The sequence below is a fragment of the Triticum aestivum genome, chromosome 1B (genome assembly GCF_018294505.1).
Source record: "Triticum aestivum cultivar Chinese Spring chromosome 1B, IWGSC CS RefSeq v2.1, whole genome shotgun sequence".
NCBI lineage: Eukaryota > Viridiplantae > Streptophyta > Magnoliopsida > Poales > Poaceae > Triticum > Triticum aestivum.
In genome coordinates, this window is record NC_057795.1 from 147,449,768 (window position 1) to 147,474,309 (window position 24,542).

The window sequence follows — 24,542 nt, forward strand, 5'->3', positions numbered from 1 at the left end:
CTTCTAGCTTCTAGGAACATAAATGCTCTTACATCGACAGGTAGGGATATTTTTCAGGTAACAGGACAACGACGGCATCGTACACACATAGACTGATAGACACGTCCAGTCACGTTCTTTCTTTCTGACAGTACGAATCATCGTGGCCATCCAGAGTGCAGAGAAGAAGTTCCCGGTTGCCCCTTACGTGTCGACCCAACGATCGGGTTGCACGAAACAGTTGGGAGATGGACGAACATAGTTTGACAAAACCCTATGGATTTGATGTGAGAACCGACGACACGATCCACTATTCAGATGAATCAGTAGAAGCATACTAGCATCCACAGTAGGCAGCAATATCTGGATCTGTACATCCTCACATTCACGTTGATGATACGGATGATGAAGAAATTCTCGTCAAAATAAAAAATCAGTGTCTCGACGTTCAGACTGAGCCTGGGCTGCCAAAATAGTGACCTCTAACCTCATTCATTTGTATTACAATAGTTACCCTAATGAGAAACCATGCAGAATTTACAACACTTAAAACTAACACTAGAGAGTAAACCTGTGAAATCAACTGATTAGTAGGCAATCTCCAAGTAAATATAAAACCCAACAGATCTCCAAACAAGTATGACGGTCTGAACAACGACTGTTAGATTTAGCAGCATGTGCCTGCCTGCTGCCGGAAAAAAACTGCTTCAGAAGTGAACTTGAACTTCGCTGTATGTGATTATTTCATCTCAAGCTCCAATGAATAGTTTTGTCATCTCATGATCTTATCACCCCTCGTGTTACCTTCTGCGTTTCGACTTTGACAGTATTGCTGATAGTCTTTCTTTTGCAGTGGTGAAACCTGTGGGCTGCTTCCGAGAGCCCCTCTTCCTTTTCCTTCTTCCCGTTCTGCCTGCAAGACGCTGGCGGCGTATCTCAGGATCTGCCCAACCCCTGCCCCACTCCGAGGAGGAAGAGAAGGACTTTGGGTTACTAATCGCCAGTAATGTAGCGGCATCAGGGTATGCATATAAGCCTTCCTCGTCTGGTTGTAAACTCAGAAAATTTAATCCAGCTCTTGTCAGCTCTGGATGCTGGATTAGAACACGAGGCTGCAAGAGGGTCCATTAATCAGCTGTGATAAACGCAAACTGATGTCTAGCAAATAAACTAATGAATGACTGTGCCACAACAGCTCAGGGTGGCATAATAAAGTACCAACAAATAAGTAATGCAGTGTTAAACCATAACAAATTCGACATAAATTATGGCACTAACATTTACTATATTCCTTGCATCACATAGGTTTGCCGTGTTTTCAAGATTAGAATTAATGCAGCATAATTCTATCCTGAATTGCGTACTGAAGGGCTGAAAGAAAAATAATAATAGAACAAAGTGCGCAGACAAGCTTGTGAGATGACTGGAAAATGGTACCAGGAGTATTTTCTTAGCCTTTTAGTTCACCTTCAATAGTGTTTTACATACCAGGTAGCATCACTGATATGCTGTAGCCTGTCACCTGGCATCAAGCGTTACACGGTATGGTGGTACTCCCTCCGTCCCAAAATAAGTGTTTCAACTTTGTGCTAACTTTAGTACAAAGTTGAACTAAGGTTGAGACACTTATTTTGGGACGGAGGGGGTATTGATATATGACAGTGAATCTAGAAGTTAAGTTATGTACTCGCTAATGTACTAGTGTGAATCTGTTGTCAGTAAGAGTTCTGCTATCGCTATACCAGTGCGCAGACTTGATCTCAGATACCAGCAAAATGTTTCCTTGTTATGGTCGTGAAATGAATAATTGAAATTAATGGAATCACTACATCTGTAAGCAAAAAGATCTGAAGTACACAAAAGAGAAACCAAATTAGAGGCTTCGAGCTGTAGCCTTTCGGATAAAAATGGTAAACCAAGACAGTGGCACCTGATCTAATTATGGTGAACAAGGACGTACAAAACGAATATTAGTAATCTCTGAGCATCCGCATACTGTGCCACGAAAGGTTAAAAATACCCTTTTCTTGTTACCAGAAGGATAAACATAGATATGGTACTGTGGGTATGGCATATCAGATACCCACCCCAACTTTAACATCCAAAGAATGGAAGACCACCAGGTGGTCTTGTAAAGAATGCAGAAAAGAAGTGCAAATCGAGATTCTGTTTATGCACAATCAGAATATGTCATGCATTCTCCATTACCTTAAGATTCATGAAATAGGTAACGACAAGTTACTGCATCATAGATTTACTGGGCTTACTATGAAATATTACTTTATTTTTTTGCGAGTAACTATGAAATATTATTGGTGGTATTGCATTCAGGTGGTAAATGAACCCAAGTGAACTGAAGTTACTTGACATATCATAAAAGTGATATGCTAGCTTAAGATTCTACTGTGGACTGTGGTTGGTTGGCAATGAAATCCGCCAGCAGCCTATAATTGGTCTCCATTGGTGATTAAATAAAAAGGGCAGCCCGGTGCATGTAACTCCCACTTGCGCAGAGTCCGGGTAAGGGTCCGACTATTGGTGATTAAATAAATAAATAAATTGGCATGTTCTTGTTTCCGAAATTTAACATATTTTGGGTTTAAAATTAGTAACTGGTCATTTGGTAACATGCTAATTTGGGTGATAATCAATGACAAATGACAGGCTACTTTTTAGGATTTTAATATCTGAGCTCATTAGATCTAAAGTGATTGAATGCAATGTGCAGATGGTAGTTCCCTAGAGATGAAGGATAATTTTTTTTGTCAGTAATATTACTAGCTTAGTTAACACTTAAATATGTCGATGGTGTGTAGCACTGTAGCATCCTTGAAATATGTCTGACTTTCACTTGAACAATCAAGAAACTGATTTAACATGACCAGGTAAATCACTTGCCCGCAAGCAAACATGTGTCCAACATCATGTCAAAAAGAACTTTTCGCTATTACTATTTCAATCTTAGTTTGCCCATCACGTGAATGCAACAAATCTAAAAGTGAGGCACAATGGAGTAACATCAATTTGTTTTTTAGGGAAGGAGTAGGGAGACAACCTCATCATGTAAGCATTGCAACATTCACACCAGTAATAAATTACTACTGCATCAAACTACTGAAATAAATTGCTTACAATTTCAGCTGCTTCCTGTATGTATCCCATGTCCTCTAAAATACGAGCAAGCCCTTGCCACCATATCTTGTCTGTCATGGCAAACCTAGGAATCTAAAACTAAATATTAGTCATGAGAACAGATTTGAGGACTGGAATTTTTAAACTTGTACGAATGGAAGTGAAAAGTGAAAGATAATTTAAGTACTTGTGTTGCGCATGCATGGTGAAGCTTAAGACAAGAAGTCTTTGTTTAGAGCTCCCAGTTTGAAAAAAAAAATAGATGAAGAAATGCATTAGAACACAAACCTTCTCTCTTATATAACTGACTGCCATTCTGAAATCAGGCACCGCCCCAATATTTCGCCTTCCAGATGTATAACAGTCTGTACTGTTGTAGTCCATGCCTTCAGTTGCCTGTCCCTGGATGCATGTTAAAGATTACTCAAAGTACCAACAGTATCAAATGTTCAAAGGTACTAGCAAAATATAAGTCAAAATTACATTGCAAAGACCAAAATCATCCCAATTCCTTGTCCTATACATTTTCCTATACAGGGACATCCCATGGGAAGGTACTGTGGATAAACTATGTAAAGAAAAACAGGGGAAAATATGGACATTCTTGCATCTTACATTTGTAACATGTTGTCACGACCTAGGTTATGGAGGGGATGATCGTGGGTGTTAGGAGGGCAAGGGCGAGAAAGTTTAGGCTTGGGTGCCATGATCCTTTGGGTGATAGATCTGTTATGGGGGTAAACCCTCCCCTTTTCTCTGTTTATTTCGTTGACAGCTGATTACACCCTAATTGCCTAGCTTTATAGCACAGGCTTTGTCGTTGTTGCTATAGCACAGCTTGGCGGTAGTTTAGGAAAGATATGAACCAGCTCAAACTAGGAAAGATCTACACAGATTCTGAATTAACCCAACTAGACTTGGAAACCAATAAAGACCTATAGGCTGGGTCCAGGATTCCATGGAGTCACACATATGTCTATATATCCACTGCTTAGCCAGGCTAGCTATAGACTAATGTAAATAAATCCCTCCATGAAAGTTCCTTGCCCAACAGAAATAAAAAATGACACCACCGCTGATATGCAAACCAGTTCTAATAATAAAAATAACTCTAGTATCCCTTTAACACTAAGTTTGTAAGTCAAAAGCATCAGAAAAGTAGACCCTGACACTACCACAATGGAATGGGATTATAAGATCTGTGGTAAATCATGCATAATTTGATCCCATTTGTGCTTTTCTTTATTGAAAATGTATCACTAGAGCAAGCAACTTAATACACTTCCTCAACTACTGAATTAGTATGTCATATTCCTTAAGACAGGAGGGTGGTGAGACCACACCTTTCTGTTGAAACAGAATCTCTTGTTTGAACTATCAAGGGAGAATGATCACAAACCTCTAAAGATGGTAAAACAGAAAACAGAAACCTTTATATGCTACTGAGATATTAGAGTGGATACAATTGTAATAGACATCGCATTTATCAGCTGTTCAGCACTAGAGTAGGATATGGACATATGTTAGGTACTCACAGCTTGAGCTTGGAGCACATTCATGAACACAACTGCTTCTTCCTTGAAATCATGCATTTCAGGAGGGCCATTAATACAGACGTCACACCTGAGGTGAAAACCAAGTCAGATAGACACTCACATAACTACTGGTTGAAATAAAGTTAAAATGAGGAATTTAATTCATGCCACAGACGAAAATGTAAGTTTTAAAGAGATCCTTGTTGAATCACTGACATCTAGGCCTGAGCCCCACATGTCCCTGTCAAGGAAAGTGGTAGTTCTTGGACTTTATTTTTATTAGAAGAATGCCTGATACAAGTAATCTAGGCTGCAGACGGCTTTAACTTCTGTTTAAAGTCAAACTTTCTTAAGTTTGAACAAGTTAACAGAAAAATAACATCTACTGTACCAAATAAATACAATGTTAATACATATATTCTTAATAGATTGATTTGGTATTGTAGATGTTGATGTTTCTTTTCTGTAAACATGGTCAAATTTAATAAGGTTGACTTCATACAAAAGTTAAATGACTTGTCTTTTAGGAACAAGGGAGTAGTATCTTTTATTTCTAAATTATACCATATAGTACTACTAAATACCCACGAAACTGGAAGAAGCATGTGCTTATTTCATTTAAATAAGGGGAAGATGCATGGAGAAAGTAGAAAAGTACATTTCGCATCCGTCGGAACCAAATTCCTCACCAAAGTACTTTACTAGTATTTTGGCTCTACATGTTGAAGTGTTCAAAGCATAGCTGCAATATAGAAAATTTACATAGCGATTAAGTCACGAGAATTAATGAATATACGTTTTAGGCCATCGCCAGGGTTTGAATTTATGGTTCTGAGACATACTGAAAGCAATCCCGTAGCATTCTATATGCTGCCCTTGTCTGTTCGTCGCTTCTTTTGTTAGGAAGCAGTGTCGGTGTTCTCATGGAATTACAATATAAAGCTGCCAATAAATAAACAATGTAAAGAAACAAGTGAAATTGTGCAGAGAGGAATAAAGCAAGCTTCATAACTAAGGATAAAAATAGTGCTTGATACCAAAAGCTTTGGGGTCCAATATGTACTTTATATTAGACAAATACACAACAATGAACTTTTCGCGTGAAGGCCCACTAAAATCTACTGACAGTAATATTGCTTTATAATAATTTAACATCCTTTGCTTTGACAAAAAAAAAGATCCAAGCCAATAAAAAATCAGGATTGGCAGTCGACAGTCGGACCGGCTGAACCACTAGTTGAACAACCAAACTGGTGAATCAATTCATGTCCAGTTCACTCACCATCCCGGATTTTAGAACTGGTTGCAAGTAAGGATATACAATACATATAAATACTCTCTAGTTAGCATATGATTCATCATTTTCTTCATTGCGTCCAGAAACAAGCTAAACAACATTACAGCAAGTATGAAGTATAAGAACTCACTGCAATCTGACAACTTTCCATCTCTACCAGCACGACCAGCTTCTTGATAATACGCTTCCAAACTCTGGATAACAAGGGCCAAGAGAACTTCAGACACAAAGAATAAACACAACCAAAAGTTAACACTTCTGAAAAAAAAAAAGTTAACCCAACTTGGATGTATTTGAACTAGCGAAAGAGAGTAATTAAATTAGTCTTTCTGCATGATATTAGATTGTTAGGTCAGTAATCAACCTGGGACTGATTTTTCAGTGTTGTGGTTCACTAACCAATCAGCGGTTGTAAATTTCAAGCTTGGCATGCCGACATGCGACATATATGTTAATACGTATAAGCTCTAAATGACTTGTTCTGCCTAACATCCACACTATCAGAGCTTGTCGCCAAAAAAAAGCACTATCAGAGCAGGTCTTTGGATGCATGACATATGAGCCTTCTAGGTATTTGTTAGTGATAACATTTTTCTGTGTATATCAGAAGTCCAGAACAACAAAGTCATGCATTTTTCACAGAGACATACACGCATGTCGACAGCAAAATAGTGTTCAGAAGGTACTACACCACTGGAGGCCAAACTAACCTGCGGTAAACCGTAGTGAATAATTCTTCTGACATTTGATTTGTCGATTCCCATGCCAAATGCTATAGTAGCCACAACAACCTGTATAAAGAGGATTAGGTCATTAGAAATAGGCCACAGAGGACTGAAGGGTTCAGCAAAGTTTGAGAGACTGAAGGAAATTATTTGGTGTGCAGGGAACCAGCATTCACTTTTGGCATAAGTGCATGATAGGGTTTTTGTTAGAGTACGTAATGGGCCTAATGGGCCCATTAGTCTTAGGGTTAATTAGAGATAAGGGTCGTTTGCTTAGGGGTCAAGTAAGCCTTGCTTGAGAGTCAAGTAAACCTCTCTATATAAAGAGAGGAGATGTATCAATCTAATCAAGCAAGAATTAAGAAGGAAATCCCTTCCCTCTTGCACGGCCGTGGGCAAAAAGGCCCCCGGCCGGCCCTCTCGCGCCCTCCTTCTAGCAGCGCCATAACAATTTGGTATCAGTTAGCTTCGGTTCGATCATGTCTTCACCGCCGCCAAGTCCGTCTCTTCCGCTGTCGGTCACCATGTCGCCCCCGACGACCTCTGTTTTTAAGGCGTCCCTGAGGCGTCGCTTAGGCGACGCTTTGGCGTCAGGGCGCCCCCAGATGACAAGGCGTCGTACTCGCCTTAGTTTATTGAGTAAGGCGTCCGCCTTGGACTGTAGGGCGTCTGAATCGTCCGCCTTAGCCCCGCCTTGCACGCCTTGGCCCAAATCAGACGCTCTGGTTTGTCAGGCAGGGGAAACAGAGATTCCAGCGGGAAAAACTGGCCCACGCGGGAACACAAGCGCGGGAAATATTGGCCCACGCGCGAACAGTTACAAGGAGGGGAAAGAGAGAGAGAGAGAGAATCGAACCAATCGTGCAAATCCTAGTCTCCACGCGAGAGGTCTCTCTCCTGTTTCCTCTGGCGGCGGCTTCCTCCTCAGATCTGCGCCAGCTTCCTCTCCGGCTGCAGCTCCTCCCCCTCCCCCTCTCCAGTTGCAGCTCCTCCCTCTTCTCCTCTGGCGCAACCCTCTTCCACCAGACCAGCACCAGAACAAGGTATGGCTCCTGGCTCCTGTCCGGCTGCAGCTCCTCTCCCTCCTCCTCTGGCTCTTGTCTCTTCTCTTTCTTCCATCCAGCAGCCACACCACCGCTTCTCTCCTTCCCCGTGCTTGATCTGGTTGCTCTAATGCTTTGGTTCTCTCTTTTTCTTTGACAACTGATTGGCCTTCTCTCAGTGTTGCTGCAGTAGCCACTGGTCAGGTGTCCCTGCTCTGATGAATCCTAGGAGAAGAGCTAGATCTGACGATCCAGCTTGGAAGTATGGGCTTTGGCCAGATTTAGAGAGGAAAGATTTACTACAGTGTACATTATGTGGCAAGATAATCCATGCTGGAGTGAAAAGGCTGAAGCAGCACCTTTCTGGGGGTTCCAGTGATGCGGATAAGTGTCCCGAGGCATCCATGGAGGTTAGGATAGAGATGCGCAATTCCTTAAACAGTGGAAAGTTTAAAGCTACAGAGCGATATATTGATGAGGAGGATGAAGCTGAAGTTCAAAGGCGCCGTTCTGTCATGTACACAAGATAATTTGAGGCCTATGCTTTGGTAACAGTTTATATGTTAATGCTAGTTGTTAAATCTCCTAATTGACTGCCATCTATTATATATGTATGTACAATTTATTAAGTTAATGCTAGTTGTTAAATCTCCTAATTGGCTGTCATATATTATATATGCATACGTCTAAGGCGTCGCCTCGCCTTACGCTTTAGTGCTTAGGCGGTGGGGCGCCCCCCCAGCGCCTCGCCTCGCCTTACCGCCTTAAAAACATAGCCGACGACCACCACGACCGTCGCCTCGCTCCTGCCCGCGCCGGGATCCTCCATCGCGCCCGCCCCCGCCGTCCTCACCTGGGAAGAGGTGTCCGGGGTGCTGCGGGACCTAACCCAGACGGTCCAAGAGATCCACATGTTCTTGGCCGGGTCCTACAGGCCGCACCCGGCTGCGCCGCCCATCGCCGCCCCCGCGCCGCCGTGGCTGCCGTGGCAGCCGCCGCACCAGGCGGCCTTCGCCGCGCTCGCCGGGCCGCTGCAGCTGCCATACATCGCCACCACCACCCAGCCCTGGCTACAGTGGCAGCCGCCGCTCTTGTCGACCTCCGCCGCACCCAGTGCTCCGCCGCAGCTGCCGCTGCCGCTGCCCGGCGCGACCCCGCAGCAGCCGCTGCAGCTGCAGCAACCACCGCCGGTCAGCTCCGCCGCCCAGTATGGGATGCCCTACAACGGGACTGCGACGACCTCGTTCCCATCAGCGCCGCCGCCATCCCAGGGCGTCCACATCCAGCAGATCAAGTCCCCGCCGTCGCCGTCACCGCTTCTGTCTTGGATCGCTACCCGCCACGTGTCGGCGGCGGTGAGGCTGCAGGCTGCTGCGCGCGGCCTCCTAGCGCGTCGGCGTGTGCGGGAGATGCGTGGTCTACAGTTGCCGCTCCTCCAAGTTGCCCTTCGTTGCGCAAAGGACCTCAATCTCGTCCGCTGCGTCAGGGATCTTGGGCAATGCGGTTTCCCCCACGGGCGGCGGACATGCTGTTTTCCCCGCGGGCAGTGACCTCAAAGTCCGCGACATCAGCGGTTGGGGGGGCGCACCCCTCCTCGTCATTCTCCATCGCAAGCCCTCCACTCTTCCCTGTGCGGTGCAGACCAACAGCCATACACATGCACTCCTTTTGTCCAGGTGGTGTCCATGGGATCCAGGTGGCTGTACACGTGCACGTCCAAAATAAAGCGTCCTAGTCTATTTCAGGTTGAAAATAATAAAACAAGCCGAGATGTAAAAGGCTTGTTTTTAGGTGTTAGGTTTGTGTTGCGTCGAGTCATGGTTATAAGTTGGTTAGGCTGCAGCTCGAGGACAAGCTGCATGTCCAGGTGGGGTGTAGTGTTAGAGTATGTAATGGGCCTAATGGGCCCATTAGTCTTAGGGTTAATTAGAGATAAGGGTCGTTTGCTTAGGGGTCAAGTAAGCCTTGCTTGAGAGTCAAGTAAACCTCTCTATATAAAGAGAGGAGATGTATCAATCTAATCAAGCAAGAATTAAGAAGGAAATCCCTTCCCTCTTGCCCGGCCGTGGGCAAAAAGGCCCCCGGCCAGCCTTCTCGCGCCCTCCTTCTAGCAGCGCCATAACAGTTTTAGAGTTTAAATAGGAAATTTGATGATGTATTGCACACAGACTTATGAAAACTTGGAAAATTGGGAGACCAGATTCATCCCTGATATGGATAGTGCAAGAAATGATAAAATATTGATAACATGAGAAGGTTTCAGTTAATAATTAAGTAATCCCTCCATTCGTACATATAAGACCTTTTAGAGATTCCATTATGAACTACATACAGATGTATATAGACATATTTTAGAGTGTAGATTCACTCATTTTGCTCCGTATGTAGTCCATAGTGGATTCTCTAAAAGGTCTTATATTTAGGAACGGAGGAAGTATAATACAGAAAAAAAAACGAGGCCAACGGTTATTAACAAGAAACAACTGAGGCACACACCAAGCAGAGCCCAAGGCTTGAACGGGGGTGGAGGACTGGAGGGCTGGGCGTGTGCCGGCCGCACCCCACTAGTTAACTGCTCGATGCCCAGTTCCTAGTATAGTAAAGCATGAGACATGTAATATCAAGATTCAGGAGATTTATCACTTTAGTTGAAGCCATTTTCTCAAGGGCTTGGCATAACACTAAAGAATGTTAATAACATGGGATATATCTAATATATAGTTTTGTTGGGATTTATAAAGTGGCCATTTGTGCTGAACGAGAATTGTAGAGAAAGAAGTGCCATCAAGTATCAATACATTAGAAATTTTGCATCTTATATCAGTTATAAGTCCCAATATGTGAATGGGAACCAAGTCAGACTTATGGAAGTATGAACCGTTATCACTTTGAGATGTACAAAATGGGAAATCCTAAGCCCCTTATCAACGATGCTATCTCAAAATAAATATGCACAACAGCAGTTGGGCACAGAGTAACTGCATCTATAAATGGAAGAGAGCAACCTTCCATAGCATATTCCAGTCATGTATGAAATTAAAAATATGAAGATATTTATGGTTACCTCTAAGGCATTGCTATGGAACTGCTCGTGCACCTGCCTCAAATGTGATCTAGGCATCTGGAAAGAATTGTCAGATAGCTTCAAAAAAAGGCACAGGTCTACATATATTAAGAGAACAGATAATATGTCTGCAGTCTGCAAACATTTAAGCTGTTCTCTTATACAAAAGTAGCATGTTCCAGTAGGTGGTGCCAACCTTTGCATTATACGCTGCAGCTTTGAGGCCTGATTTGCCCAGATAGTTAGCCAGTTCCACAGTTCCTTTCCTCGTGGGTACATAAACAATTGTAGGACCTTGATCCAAACTTTCTGATGAGCTAGTTTCAACGGATTGAACAGGAAATGCAAAGCTCTCAGGTCGCGAGCTTTCAAGGAACTCTCCACATGAAACTGTAAGAGAAACTCAACTGTCAGTCAGAAGCATACATTAGACTACACAAAGATGAATAAATATCTTCAAAAACACTATTAGCATGTATCCTATGAAGCATCAATAATCATACCGAGGTTAGAAGCTGGGTTTCAAAGAAGATATTACGTTCTTAAAAACTTCTTATACAGCTCCTTCAAAAAATGTGAACTAAGTTCAAAAGTAAGGTCAGCAGTTTGTTTTCTTTAAGTAAATGAAGCAATACAACATCCTCTAAAAAACAAGTAGTCCTATAACTGTTAACAGATGTCTCGTTAATTACCATCAAAATCATCTACTCCTGGATACTGATCCAGCTCATGTTCAGCATTTTCTTTTACGAAAGACTTGGCAAGTTCAGTTTTATCAGAAATTGCATCTTCGTCATCTGATGCACTATCGTCTAGTGACTCGTATGAGCTGCTTTCAGACTCAGGCTCAACTTCATGAAGAATTTTCTGGCTTTTCCCCCTGAAATTCCTTGAAGCGTTGTAAGTCCCTATTAGTTCTTGAAAGTCCTTTCCATATGATGAGGCAGAGGTTTTACTGTGCTTTACCTACAACCAGAAACAGGGGGGTGCATGAGACAATCGGCAGGAAGCTTTAAAAGACTGCAATTCACCTGTGTAGCTCCAACTATCCACCACTCCAAAGGAAAGAATAGTTAAATTACAGGAAATGAAGGTATTTGGATCCTAGTAAGACATTTAAGCTAATGCACATTCAGATGTCCATCTATGGCTATGCACACCAAACCATTTGTTATTAGATATACCAACACAATTTTACATCCCAACCATTCAACTCCTCTTGCATGTATTTTAGTGGTTAATAAGATCAAGGGGATTCCAACTCTACAGCTTGACACACCATACCACAATGCAATCCTCTGGACAGAACATGAAAAAATAAAAAGATTTACTCACATTAAATCGAAGGTTTGGTCGGAAAAAGGACGTCAAGACAACCACTGTATGTCCTGACATTTTCAAGGACTTAAGAATGTCTTCTCGTACCGGGAGAGTTGCAGTAGCAGTCAATGCCATCAAAGGAATATCATGTTCCAAGAACTTCAATTTGCTGGAACAGAAATTTTGTCGAAGCACAGATAGTTTCCTGTAGGCGAGAGATAATTGTTTACTTAAGTACTAGAGCTGTAAAACACTGCAAGAACATAGAAGAGTGTGGTTGGTTCTTAAGTACCAACCCAAATATTATCTCACTGATGTGCAAGTCACAAACTAACAAGTAATGATGAAAAACAGTGCTAGATACTGATTTGCACCTTCAATATAGGGTACTGAATACAAGAGCAGACCTATAGTCGGGTCGGAAATCGTGACCCCATTTAGAAACACAATGAACCTCGTCAATGGCAAAAAGTGCAATCCCTGGTTTTTCTGCAAGTTTCTTCAATGGTTCCATCAGTCTGCATGTAAAGAACTTGCCGAGTAAGCATGGCAACCGATGAATCAATTTTAGCAATCAAAAGCAGAATGATTACCTTAAAACTGTCTCGGGGCAAACATAAATAATCTTATACATGCCAGCCATCGCTTTGCCCTCAACACGATTATCTGGTTGCCCTGATCCAAGGAAGCATGCCGATATCCCATGTTTTGCAAGTTTTAGGCACTGGTCGTGCATCAGACTAATCAAGGGTGAGATCACCACCACAACCTTCGTAGTCAAAAGAGCTGGAATCTGAAAGCAAAGGGACTTCCCTGCCAACATGGTCATTTTCACATCATTCATTTTATTACCAGGTGCCTCAAACCTTGCATAACAATATAGAGAATGCATAATAATAAACTACCTGATCCAGTTGCTGCTAGAACAAGACAATCCTTGTGAGCAAACCAAGCATCCAAGGCTTCCTTTTGGAAATTCTTCACACAGGAGAATCCAAAATGCTTTTGCAAAATAGCACTAATTTTGTCGGTCCGGTCAAACTCGCCTCTAGGATCATCAACCAAAATCTGATGTTCAGGCTTTGGTTTTAAACAGATAGCAGCAGTTGATGCAGGGTTCATGTTGGCCGCTAAACAAGAATATGAGGTACTTGGCTCCTCGCCACAAGACTCGGTTTTACTGCCAGTGGTTGACGCGATATGATCAGTAATGCTAGACTGCTTCAATTTCCCCCTGGGATTAGCCAGTCTAGCACTCCTGTCAGAAGAGCGTCTTTGTGACCCCCCACCTGACTTTCTTTGTACACTACCAGAACCATTCAGCACAAACTCCACCACGTCAGCACGGCATGGACCGACAACCCCAATGGCTTCGCTGATCTTGTCGAACTCAAACCCCATCTCAAGCAACTCGGCAATGACATGATCAGCAGATACATCAGTGCCGACAGAATTGGCATCCATGATCAGAACCAGTGAGCTGCGCTTGCAAGCCAAGCTCGGTGCTCACTAGCTGAAGAACAACAGATCCTTGTGGTCGGGGCTCGGCGTTAAGCTGCACGACGGTGGATACCTAGCCCCGAAATCTGCACCGGTACGCCTGGGTTGACCTGTCAATAAAACAGAACGCGGCGGCGATTAATTTCCATGCAATTGCTTGGCGCTGCCCCTAATTCCGGTTTACTTGGGCGAGGGAGAGCAGTCACCGTACGCGGGGTTCTCGGTTCGAACTAAAACCGAATTGGGTGGAGCGGGTAGGGTCGGATCGAACAGGGCGGGACCGGCGAGAAGAAATGGCGAGGATTTACCTGTGGAATCGGGCTCCTCGCTGCAGGATCCCCAATTCGTTCCGCGCCCTCCGCCTCACGCCGCCGCCGCCCTCTGCTCGCAGCTCCGGAGAGGGAGGGGAATGGGATGGCGAGGGTTTTGGTTTCGAATCGCGGGAGAGAGTGCAGCAGAAGCCTGGAGTTTCGTTCGAGGGCCGTGGCTGGCATGTGGGACTGGGACCAACGGGACGGCGCGCGAGCGAGGGAGACACACGATTCCGATTAGAAGCACTTTTCAGGCTCACCCTCAAGCGACCCAACACCAACCGCAAGACTTGTGTATTGTCTGGGCCGGGCTGGGTTTAGGCCAGGCTTGCAAAACATGACCTCAAATGACACGTCTGGGCCTCGCACAGCCGACGCCCAGAAAAGTGTGAAGTCACATGTGAACCTGAGAATAGTTTGGACTGAGACCATAGTTTCAGATCGGTTTTCCTATTGGTCTCTGTTGGTTTGGATTAAATGGGCTAAGCTCCTGACGTAAACTGATTTCGTTTGGGCTTTCCCTATTAGCGGTTTGGTCTGGTTCGGTCTGGTGAGAGACCAAATGGTCTTAAACCGTTTTAACCCATGGACCGAGAACTAAATCATGGACCAGCTTCCTTCGAGCGGCTAGGTTAGGGTCCCGATCAAAGCAAGCACGCATTTGCAACGTCTTCCCCGTCGTCTCCACTGCTGGTGCCGACGATGCTTCCTGTCGCCTACTACGCTACGGCCACGGCCAGCCGCTCCTCCTCGGCGATATGGGGCCTTGCGCAGTGACGCAATGACATCCCGCGGCAGGACTGCGCGCTCTGCGTGGCCGCGACGGTGCGGATACGGGCTGCACACTCAGCCTTCTCAACACCCAGAAGGCCAGAACGACACCGGCATGGACCTGCCACGTTCAACCGAGCGCAGGGAAGCTCATGTTCATGTCCAACAACGTGACGACAGTGCGAACAAGGGGCCGGCGACGGACACAGCGCAGCTCGTCGGACAGCTGCGACGAACACGGCGCAGCTCGACGGACGGCGGCGGAGCCAAGACAACCATCTGGGGGCTTGGGTGGTGCACCACAGCACCAGGAACATCACGGCGGCGAACTGTGGGCTGTGTGTGTTGGAATTTGCTAGTGGGCTTTTGGCCCAAAGCCCAACTAAATTTCTGAAATTCTCTTGGCCCATTCATGCACACATGTGAGTGGAGTGAGTGAGGCTAAAGTTTAGTCCCACCTCATAAGTTGAGAGAGAGTTGCACCTCTTTATAAGGTGAGCTCTCCTACCACTTGTATGAACATGAGAAGAGGAGACATACACGCGCGCTCCTCCTCCTTGCTCGCCTCGCCACGCCACGCCACGCCACGCCTCGCCTCGTCACGACGCGCCGCGGGTTGCGGGATTGAGCCAAGCCGAGGACAGAGCTATGCATGTTGTCTATATTTTTGCTGCTCGGAGAAAATTAATGAGTCATTAATTAATAATTAACGGACGCGTTAATTATTGAACCGTTTCCGATTCTTTTGGATCGTGACGACTCGGACGTGGGGTTTACTCCCACAACCTACCCGGCCCGCACTATATAGTTAGGCAGACGTCTACCCTAGCCGCGGCCGCTTCGTATGGTTTCTCACCACCGTTCCAGATCATTGCGCCGCCAAGCAAGTCTTCTCCATCCCTCCTTTCGGCGTGCACCGGGAGAAGGGACAGCAGGCCTCCGGAACCCCGCCTCTCGTGATCCTGTACGGGAGAAGGGTGATCAGGTTTTTGGGGAGCGCACTCGCGCGACTGCTGGCAGCGACGACTTCGCAAACGACGACTTCTTCCCCGACCTCGGCAACCTCATCCTCGACGACATGGGCGACAACGTCAACGCCGGCGGTGCTGCTCCCGCTGCACCATATGTGATTCTATCTTTCCTGTTCGAGATCGTGGTAGAATTCATGTTTCTAGTATGTGCCCTAGATGTGATCCGTTCATCTACTATGCTAGTTCGCATGATTAGTTCAATCTCTTCTACTGTAGTCATGATTTATCTTCTGTTAATTCGGATTAAATCTCGTAGTAATTTGTTCATATTTTCAACAGTGTATGGTGCAGGTTGTGGCGGAGTTGCCCAACTACTGCTGAACCGTGTGATATACAACAGTTACATGGCGCCCTACGAGGTATAGCCTTTTTCCCGCTCGACGGCGCCGGCGAGTTGCCCGACGAGGCCGAACACTGCGAACAAGATCGTCTTAATCCGTGATGGATGGAGTGCAGCTAGTCAACTACAATGTTAGTATCTAGCATTATAGCTTGTTCTATGTACATATGTTGTGGTGGTTAGTAACATGCAGGAGCAGCTAATCACCCTTCCAACGCCTCTCTTCCCATAGTAATCTGACACAGGCACGCCCTTGGTTTGAAACTTCAGGTTGAAACTGTTTGTGGGGAATGGTTCGGATGGTTTTGGCTCGAAAATACATGCAGTTTGGATTGGTTTGGATTATAGCATTTGCTAGTTAGTCTGGTCTGGTTTGGTTGTTGGACTTATACCTGTATGGATTGGGCTGGGTTTAATCTGGATTACAAACTATTCACATGTTTAGTCACATGCTATAGCGTGCCCTTATAAATGTCACTCTTAATCTTCTTTTGTGGTGATGTAGATAATTTGCCTTTGCGTTGCAACGGAAGTATAAATATTTATTCTAGTAGGCTATCCATGATTGAACATCTTTTACTCCCTTCGTATCAAAATATAAGACCAGGTTTTCTCAAAAAAAAAGACGATATAAGACGTTTTTGTAGTTTGTTTAACCTAAAAAAGTCTTATATTTTGATACAGAGATAGTATTACATTCGTCCGCTAAAATCTTCGTAAGTTTTTTGTATGCAGTTGCCATGATTTACCATCCTATTATTAAACACTTACTCCTCCTGTTCCATAATATAGCGCGTATAGATTTTTTTTTAAAGTCAAACTTTTATAAATTTTAACCAAGTTCATTGAGAAAACAATTTATAACTACAAGACCAAAAATATAAAATCTGAAACTACATCTTATGAAAAAATTAATAATATATATTTGGCATTCTAGATGTAAATAGGTTTCTCCACAAACTTGGTCAAAGTTTGTGAGCTTTGACTTTTTAAAAAGTCTATATGCACTACATCATGGAACAGGGGGAGTATTTGATAAGAATTTATTGACTTATCAAAAAAATACTCCCTTTGTAAAAAAAACATAAGATGTTGTAGAGACTTATTTACAGAGGTTGTGTTATTTAGGAGAATTATCAAAGAGGGGAGAGGGAATGCCATCTTATTGTTAAGCACTTATTTGGTAAGAATTTATTAACTTACCAAAGATGAGAGGAAAAAACCAAACATGAGAAGGGAAGGGGAGAAAATTCAAAGATGAGAGGAAAAAACCAAACATGAGAGAGAGAGAGAGGTTGGACGAAGGAGAGAGTGAAACGGAAACCTTATGTTTTTTAAGTAGTATATATGTAGAGATAGAGATTAATTAGTAGAGCTAAGTGGCTCGCTGGATGCGTGACACTTGTCACAATCTGGGAGTTTTGTGTTTTCTCATTCATTCATTTCTTTTAAATATTTTATCTCTTGAACCATGTGTCCATATCACGAACCGTTTCCAATGTTTATGTTTCTCGTGTCGAGATTTTATAAACTAAATCACATGTTAGTATGTTTAAACAAACCCTTTCCTCCAAAACACCTCAAAAAGATGAAAATTTTTAAAAACTAAAACCAGAAAGAAAACGAGACCTAGAAAATAATCAAAAGCACAACTGTGATTTTTTTTTCTTTTTTTGGAAGCACTGCCATGCTTTCTTGCGGAAGCACAAGCACAGTTGTGCTATTCCGTGAAGCAAAACTTGAAGAACCGGGAAATTGAAGAACCGAAAACAACAGAAGGTTTATGATGAAGCCGGATGATCTGGGTCCACCCGGATGATCCGGGAGGAGTCCGGACAATCCGGGTAGAAGTCCGGACGTCCGGACAACTTTTTCTGCTACAGACTTTAGAAAAACGGCCCTAAACACCCACTTGATGGCCTCAGATTGAAAAGTATTCAACATGAAAGTTGGGTGTCTCATCGAGACGGTTGATTTTGATATAAAATTCGTCAATATGCGAGGTCGTATGTGGATTCTAGAGTCAAAACTGTGAGCTGCTGTCAGAAAACTGGGCTAGGCCGGATCATCCGGGCCGGATGTCGTGAGACGTCCGAGTTTGGTTAGATTTTGATGATTTTGACAACAAGGCAAGTCCTTTTCTTGTACGGGAAGTCCATACGCCTCTTATATAGATAAGAGGTGATGGTCGATTGAACAACACACAATCGAACAAATCTATCTACACTTTTTACCTTTACTTTTCCTTCTCCCTTGTTCTTCTTCTTCCTCGTTCTTCGTTCGTTCTTCTTCATTGCAGGGCGGCGAACCTCGAGGCCCTATGGGTGGTCAGGCTGACCTAGGACAGCCCATAGTCGCCACGCGCCCTGACGGGGTCCCTCCCGGGCGTGTGGGGTTTCAGGTCTACAAAAGCACCCGCCAGATTGTCTTGCGTACAGCGCTTCCGGACGGGTCTCCTTCGACATGAGCTGCGGTGCATCACCCTTGGTGTTGGAGGTACACGGTGGCGTGTTCATGTGTGAACACACTTTTTGGCGACTCCACTGGGGACGAGGCTTTGAACGATCTCCAGCCTGTTCTTGCTATGAAGAGATCGTCATTTAGGGTTTGCAATCTACAAAGGTAATATGAATACCCAATTCACATATATAGATGCAAATAATGCATATGTTGTTGCTAGATCATTTAATGAGCATAATGTATCGGCTAGCCCTAATTTCATCAATCATGCATCTAATTACATGCAAGGGCCGATGCAAAATAATCTTCATGCTTCAAATTCTTATGATTTTAGCAACATACAACATATGTATCCTAACTCTCGTGCATTGGCAACTCCACAAATCCATATGCCGATGAACAACATGATGGGTTTAGGTAATCAATTTGAAACACCTCATGTTAAAATTTCCAATAGCATACAACAAAGTGTTTCACCTTTTTATTCATCGACAAGTAACTTGCAGTATGTTAATCCAAACATGTTGGTGGATGGGGGTATTGGCCATACTACTACTAGTTATTCGGCCAATTGCCCTCAAGAACCATATGCTACACCTCATGCTACTAACTTTTTGACACCATATGCAACTGTAGGTATTCATAATTTGGCTTCGTACCTTCATGCTGATAGCCGAATAAGTGAAAATCTTATAGGATCACATGTGTGTTCACCTACTACCGTAGCATACAATGTTTTCCCTGCACAATTACAGAATTTCGGCAACATCTCGTTATCGAAAGAGTCTAAAAGTGTCGGGGGAAATTCTATCCAGATTGGGTCATTAAGAAAAATCTTACGTCTTTTTGGGACGAATGCAATGTTGTTCTACACGAATTAACAAAAGAGGGAAGGCCTATTAATTCTGTTGCAATACAAGCTAGATTATGTCAAAAAGAGAAAGCATTGGGTGTGGGTAGAATTATCAAAAAGAGTGGTGATTCGGATAACCAATCTAATTCGGTTATTGAAAAGACCGAATCAAATATTACGTATGTCGGGTCTATCCTAGAGAAAGAGGATGACAAGGCGCTGGGGAGCTATTCGAAAGGGGAACAAGATATCGTTCAAGTAACACAACCATCATGCTCTCCCAACATATTCGAAGAGGTATTCCTAGCAAGTGATTTACCTATCTTCCGATTTGGTCGCAACTTTATTGTTGATGCTTCTATTAGAAAAATTCTCATAAGCAATCTTGAAAGACCAATGAAGAAGGGTGATTTATTTGTTAGCAATAAAATCATTGCAAAGCATATCGGTCAACACATTGTGCCATCTATAAAGACCGATTGTGACTTATTATTGCAGGCAAAGTTTTCCCCATTGCTTTATCAAAAGTTCATATATAATTGGGTAGCTTTGATTGTTTCTTACTTGGATTACACTTGGTCTCAATTGAGACATATGTGTTCTAACTATTTTCATTTCAGAATTTTAAAGCCAAGGTTAAATTCTATTGAGAAAACTAATGCTAGTATAATATCTTATCCAAAGACATCGGAGATAGAATGCAAAACACAATGCATAGCCGAATGGGGGTATTCTAAACCACTCCTTTGCTTACCTGGAAAGCCGTTCTCTCACCAAGATCGGCTAGAAAATGAGAAGCATCCCTTCAATTCAAGCATGTGTGATCAAATATTTGATTTGTTGCTGAAAAATAATTACATTAGAGTTCTTGATCACCATGAAAATAATCTATCCGAGGATGAATGTATTGTAAGTTGCATGATTCGTTCGAGCATAGTTTTGAGGATTGCAATATGTTTCGTCAAATAGTTAAATCGGCCATTGAAAAAGGACGATTGAAACTTGTTGAAACACCAAGGGATGACCAGTCTATTCTGATTGGTCCTGATGGCAAACGGTTTTTGTATCGGCTGCTTCAAGCCGATCCATCTAAACATGAGAAGGTAAGGCTCGTGGGTAATGGGATCCAGCTTTCAAGTAAGGAAGTTGTTCAAGAGCACAATGATAATATTCTTGAGGGCGAAAATTCCATCGAGGTTGCACAAAAGACACCAAGTACTGGGGGGCAACAAGAAAATCCAAAGATCGGTGCAAGCACAACCAAAGAGAACAAAAGCCGACGTAAGCACAAAGGTAAAAAGCTGAAAGTCACTTTCGCGCAACTATTGGAAAAATATCAGAAGATAAGTGAGGAGAATAGTGCTTATCGACCAACTAATGCAAAAGCATCAAGACCACCCCCTTGGTGCAAATACAAGGATCGATATTCGCAAGAAGAGAATTTGAATGCCACTTGTTCATATCCTTATTTTGGGCCGCCAATGCCAATGTCGTGGATGCCTGCCTATGCTCACGTAAATCCATATCCATCATGGGACAAGTATGATACAAGGGCACATTCTCCATATTATTATAAACCATCTCGCCAGTATTATGCAGCTCCAAGAAGACCAACGTTCAATGAGCAGTCATATGTTCAAGACCGTTCTAAAAATATGCACAAGGAAGAATAAGGAGGTGGTTGAGCAAGTCTACCGTGTCAAAAGAGATGGTCGTAAGAGTGCCACTTCAGATATGATCTCAAATGAAAAAGAGCCAATTAAAGTGTTGACATTGGCTACAAAAGGTAATGAGGCAAGTCAATCAAGTGCCAAATTTGAAGGGAAGAAGTTGAGAGTGCACAAGGTAAAACAAGAATTGCCATTATTTCAAACAAAATCGCAGCCGGGGTGCCCACTCGGCTTATCGTATTGGCAAAAGAAGAAGTTGCAAAAGCTTAGTGCACAAGAACTTGAAAAGAGAAACATGGCATGGGTTCCCAAAGGAAATATTCAAAATAAGAATTATGTGCGAGCTTCCTTTACAAGGAGTGCAGCAAATGTGAAGAAGGAAAAGAGTGAAAGCTACGAAGGACCAAACCGAAGGTTTCAACATCTCCGGTCCACACATTATCCATTTTCTTCAACAATGTCGTTGATGCCTATGACATGGAATTCTTCATCAGGTATGATTGGTTACCCTCAATGGGCTTATTTTAATTCATGGATGCAATATAATTTATTACATCATGAAAGGGTATTACCAAATCATTATATGTTTGATTAGCTTCACTTTTGTTGCTAATCTAAATGTCCGATATATACTTATCGTCCAAAGCACGTACAAAATGGCCGATGGAGTGTTGACATCACGCTTAGAACAAACTTCGTGCAAGTTATTTTTCGGCACACAAGTTTTGCCGAAAACAGGGGGGCATGTGTTGACACCAGATTTTGGCATGGTCAAAAACGTAATTTAGAAGGCCTCAAATGGAAAAGTGAACAAAGTGAGAAAGTACCATATCGTCAAAAGGAGAAACTTTGATATTTGGGCCATAGCCATCCGATTTCATCTCTAAGGCCGAAGTTGTGTTCGAAGTACTAAGATTTTGTAATCAGAACAATATTCGGCTGATTACGCCCCCAAGATGGCCTTTGATGGAAAAGGTTAAAACTGCAAAGTTATTCATCTCGTCGAAATGGACGATTTTGATATAAGAATTGTCCCCATCTGAGGTCGTATGCAAAAGTTACAGGTAAAATCGTGCACTGCAGTAGTGTTTGGCCGGATCATCCGGGCCGGGGTTCGGATCATCCGGGAAATTGAAGCACCGAAAACAACAGAGGTTTATGATGAAGCCGGATGATCTAGGTCCAGTCCCGGATGATCCGGGTGGAGGCCGGACAATCCGGGTAGAAGTCCGGACGTTCGGACAGCTTTTTCTGCTACAGACTTTAGAAAACGGCCCGAAACACCCACTTGATGGCCTCAGATCAAAAAGTGTTCAACATGAAAGTTGTGCATCTCGACGATTTTGATATAAAATTCATCAAAATCCGAGGTCGTATGTGGATTCTAGAGCCAAAACAGTGAGCTGCTGTCAGAAAACTGGGAGTTCCCGACCAAATTTCTCTAGGTCTGTGATTCCCAGCCCACCTAGGGCCTTTGGCATGCACACCGTCTTCCAGTTTACCAGGGAGTGTCCTCCGGTCGCATTCTCAGAATTGTTGCCTTGCCATATGAAGTTCGAGAGATCTTGCTAAGCTTATGGTTGGCCCACGCCGGAAGAGGAAGCGCAGTGAGGTGATGTGTGGCCATGGCGCATAGCACAGACTTTGCCAAGGAGACCCTTCCCGGCCTCGCAAGGTTCTTTCCCTTCCATCCTGGAAGCACTGCAGGAATCCAGTACTTTGCCATCTGCCATGGCGGACGGCAAAGGCAGGGATGGCTGACGACAAAGCACTTTGCCGTCTGCCGCGGACGGCAAACACAGACGGCAAAGATAGGGTCGGCAAACAGGTCCTTTGCCTACAGCGGCGGACGGCAAAGAGGGGGGACGGCAAAATGTGGCACGTCCACCATTGTCACTTTGTTAGGCGGCTAACGGAGGCCTTTGCCGTCCACCAGCGGACGGCAAATTAGTGCGCCTCTTTGCCGTCCGCCAGGTGACATCAGCAATACCTCAGCACCCGTTTTTTTTTGCCGTCTGCCCGACGGACAGCAAAGGCGAAGTCTTTGCCGTCAGCGAGGCTTTGCCATCCGCCACTGTCGGCAAATTGGCCAAATGGTCCACCCCAGGAAGCACAGGTGGGCACCACGTGCCCCCTTTGCCGTCTGCCACCGACGGCAAAGGGGTCTTTGTCGTCTGCCGCGGACGGCAAAGAGCCTGCACTGCCTCTTTTTTTTTTTTTTCTTATATCCAACAATTATCACAACAAAAATTTCACAGCACATATATATCCATCACATAAATATCCATCACATAGTTCCATCACATCACATATATATCCATCACATATATATCCATCAAAAATTTCACATCACATATATATCCATCACATAGTTCCATCGATCCATACATATTACAATATGCAAAGTTTCTTCATAGCAAGCCAGCAGAATACAAGTGCATCAAAGGAAAAAACAGGAAAAAGCAAGCAATCCATCATAGGAAGCTGGCTTCCGTGAAGTGAATGAAACCTGCAAAATGACAAATAAGAAAGTTAGAAAAAGAAGACTAGAAGAAGAATTAGACTAGAAGAAAAAGAATAGAAGAAGAAGACTAGAAGAAGAAGTATATGCCATATATTAGCTAACTTAGGTGAAATGTATCGTATATGAGCTAACCTAGGTGAAATGGGTAGTTTCTGAGCTATCCTAGGTGAAATGGATCATTTTGGAGCTAAGTTAGGTGAAATGGGTCGTTTATGAGCAAACCTAGGTGAAATGGGTCGTTTATGAGCAAACCTAGGTGAAATGAGTCGTTTATGAGCAAACCTAGGTGAAATGGGTCGTTTATGAGCTAAGTTAGGTGAAATGAGTCGTTTATGAGCAAACCTAGGTGAAATGGGTCGTTTATGAGCTAACCTAGGTGAAATAGGTTGTTTATGAGCTAACCTAGGTGAAATGGGTCATTTATGAGCTAACATAGGTCAAATGGGTCATTTATGAGCTAACCTAGGTGAAATGCTATGTTTTTGAGGTAAAATGGATCGTTTTTTAGCTAACTTAGGTGAAATGGGTCATTTTGGAGCTAACCTAGGTGAAATGGGTCATTTTGGAGCTAACCTAGGTGGAATGGGTCATTTTAAAGCTAATGTAGGTAAAATGGATCATTTAGGAGCTAATCTACGTAAAATGGGTCATTTTCGAGCTAACTTGGATAAATTGGATCACTTGTAAGCTAACTAAGGTAAAATGAGTCATTTTGGAGCTAACTTAGGTAGAATGGATGGTTTATGAGGTCAGTAAGCTTATTAAGTCATTTTGGAGGAAAAGGAGCTAACTCTAGGTCATTATGGTAAGCATATTGGAGGAAATAAAGCTAAGTCTAGGTCTTTATGCATTTGTTAAGCAAAACACTAGAGAAACTTACCGTGATCACGGAGGTGTAGGAGCGGGCTGGCTCGCGCCGGTAGCTGGAGAAGGAGCGGGCTGGCTCGCGCCGGTAGCTGGAGAAGGATCGTGCGATGCGTTTCTGGA

At 43.5% G+C, this 24,542-nt stretch overlaps 2 protein-coding genes across 3 annotated transcripts; one reads left to right on the forward strand and one right to left on the reverse strand.

Annotated features, from left to right (window-relative positions):
* Positions 1-329: 329 nt before the first annotated feature.
* LOC123112731 (ATP-dependent DNA helicase Q-like SIM) lies at positions 330-14,119 on the reverse strand. Of its 2 annotated transcripts, none has more exons than XM_044533813.1 (16): positions 13,904-14,119; positions 13,001-13,705; positions 12,689-12,908; positions 12,503-12,613; positions 12,111-12,300; positions 11,468-11,741; positions 10,972-11,165; positions 10,776-10,832; positions 6,654-6,734; positions 6,074-6,137; positions 5,489-5,588; positions 5,305-5,388; positions 4,647-4,734; positions 3,400-3,507; positions 3,112-3,204; positions 330-1,091 (listed from the first exon to the last, which is right to left on the reverse strand). In XM_044533813.1, the coding sequence occupies exons 2-16, from the start codon at positions 13,557-13,559 to the stop codon at positions 780-782; spliced, it is 2,535 nt and encodes an 844-aa protein (XP_044389748.1). In that variant the 5' UTR covers positions 13,560-13,705; positions 13,904-14,119; the 3' UTR covers positions 330-779. The 2 variants fall into 2 exon arrangements, with proteins under 2 accessions (XP_044389748.1, XP_044389741.1); XM_044533806.1 differs by having other exon boundaries at positions 3,400-3,513.
* LOC123112745 (uncharacterized) lies at positions 7,216-8,419 on the forward strand. The gene is made up of 2 exons (XM_044533824.1): positions 7,216-7,711; positions 7,891-8,419. Exons 1-2 carry the CDS (start codon positions 7,274-7,276, stop codon positions 8,239-8,241), a joined length of 789 nt encoding a protein of 262 aa, XP_044389759.1. The 5' UTR covers positions 7,216-7,273; the 3' UTR covers positions 8,242-8,419.
* Positions 14,120-24,542: the final 10,423 nt, after the last annotated feature.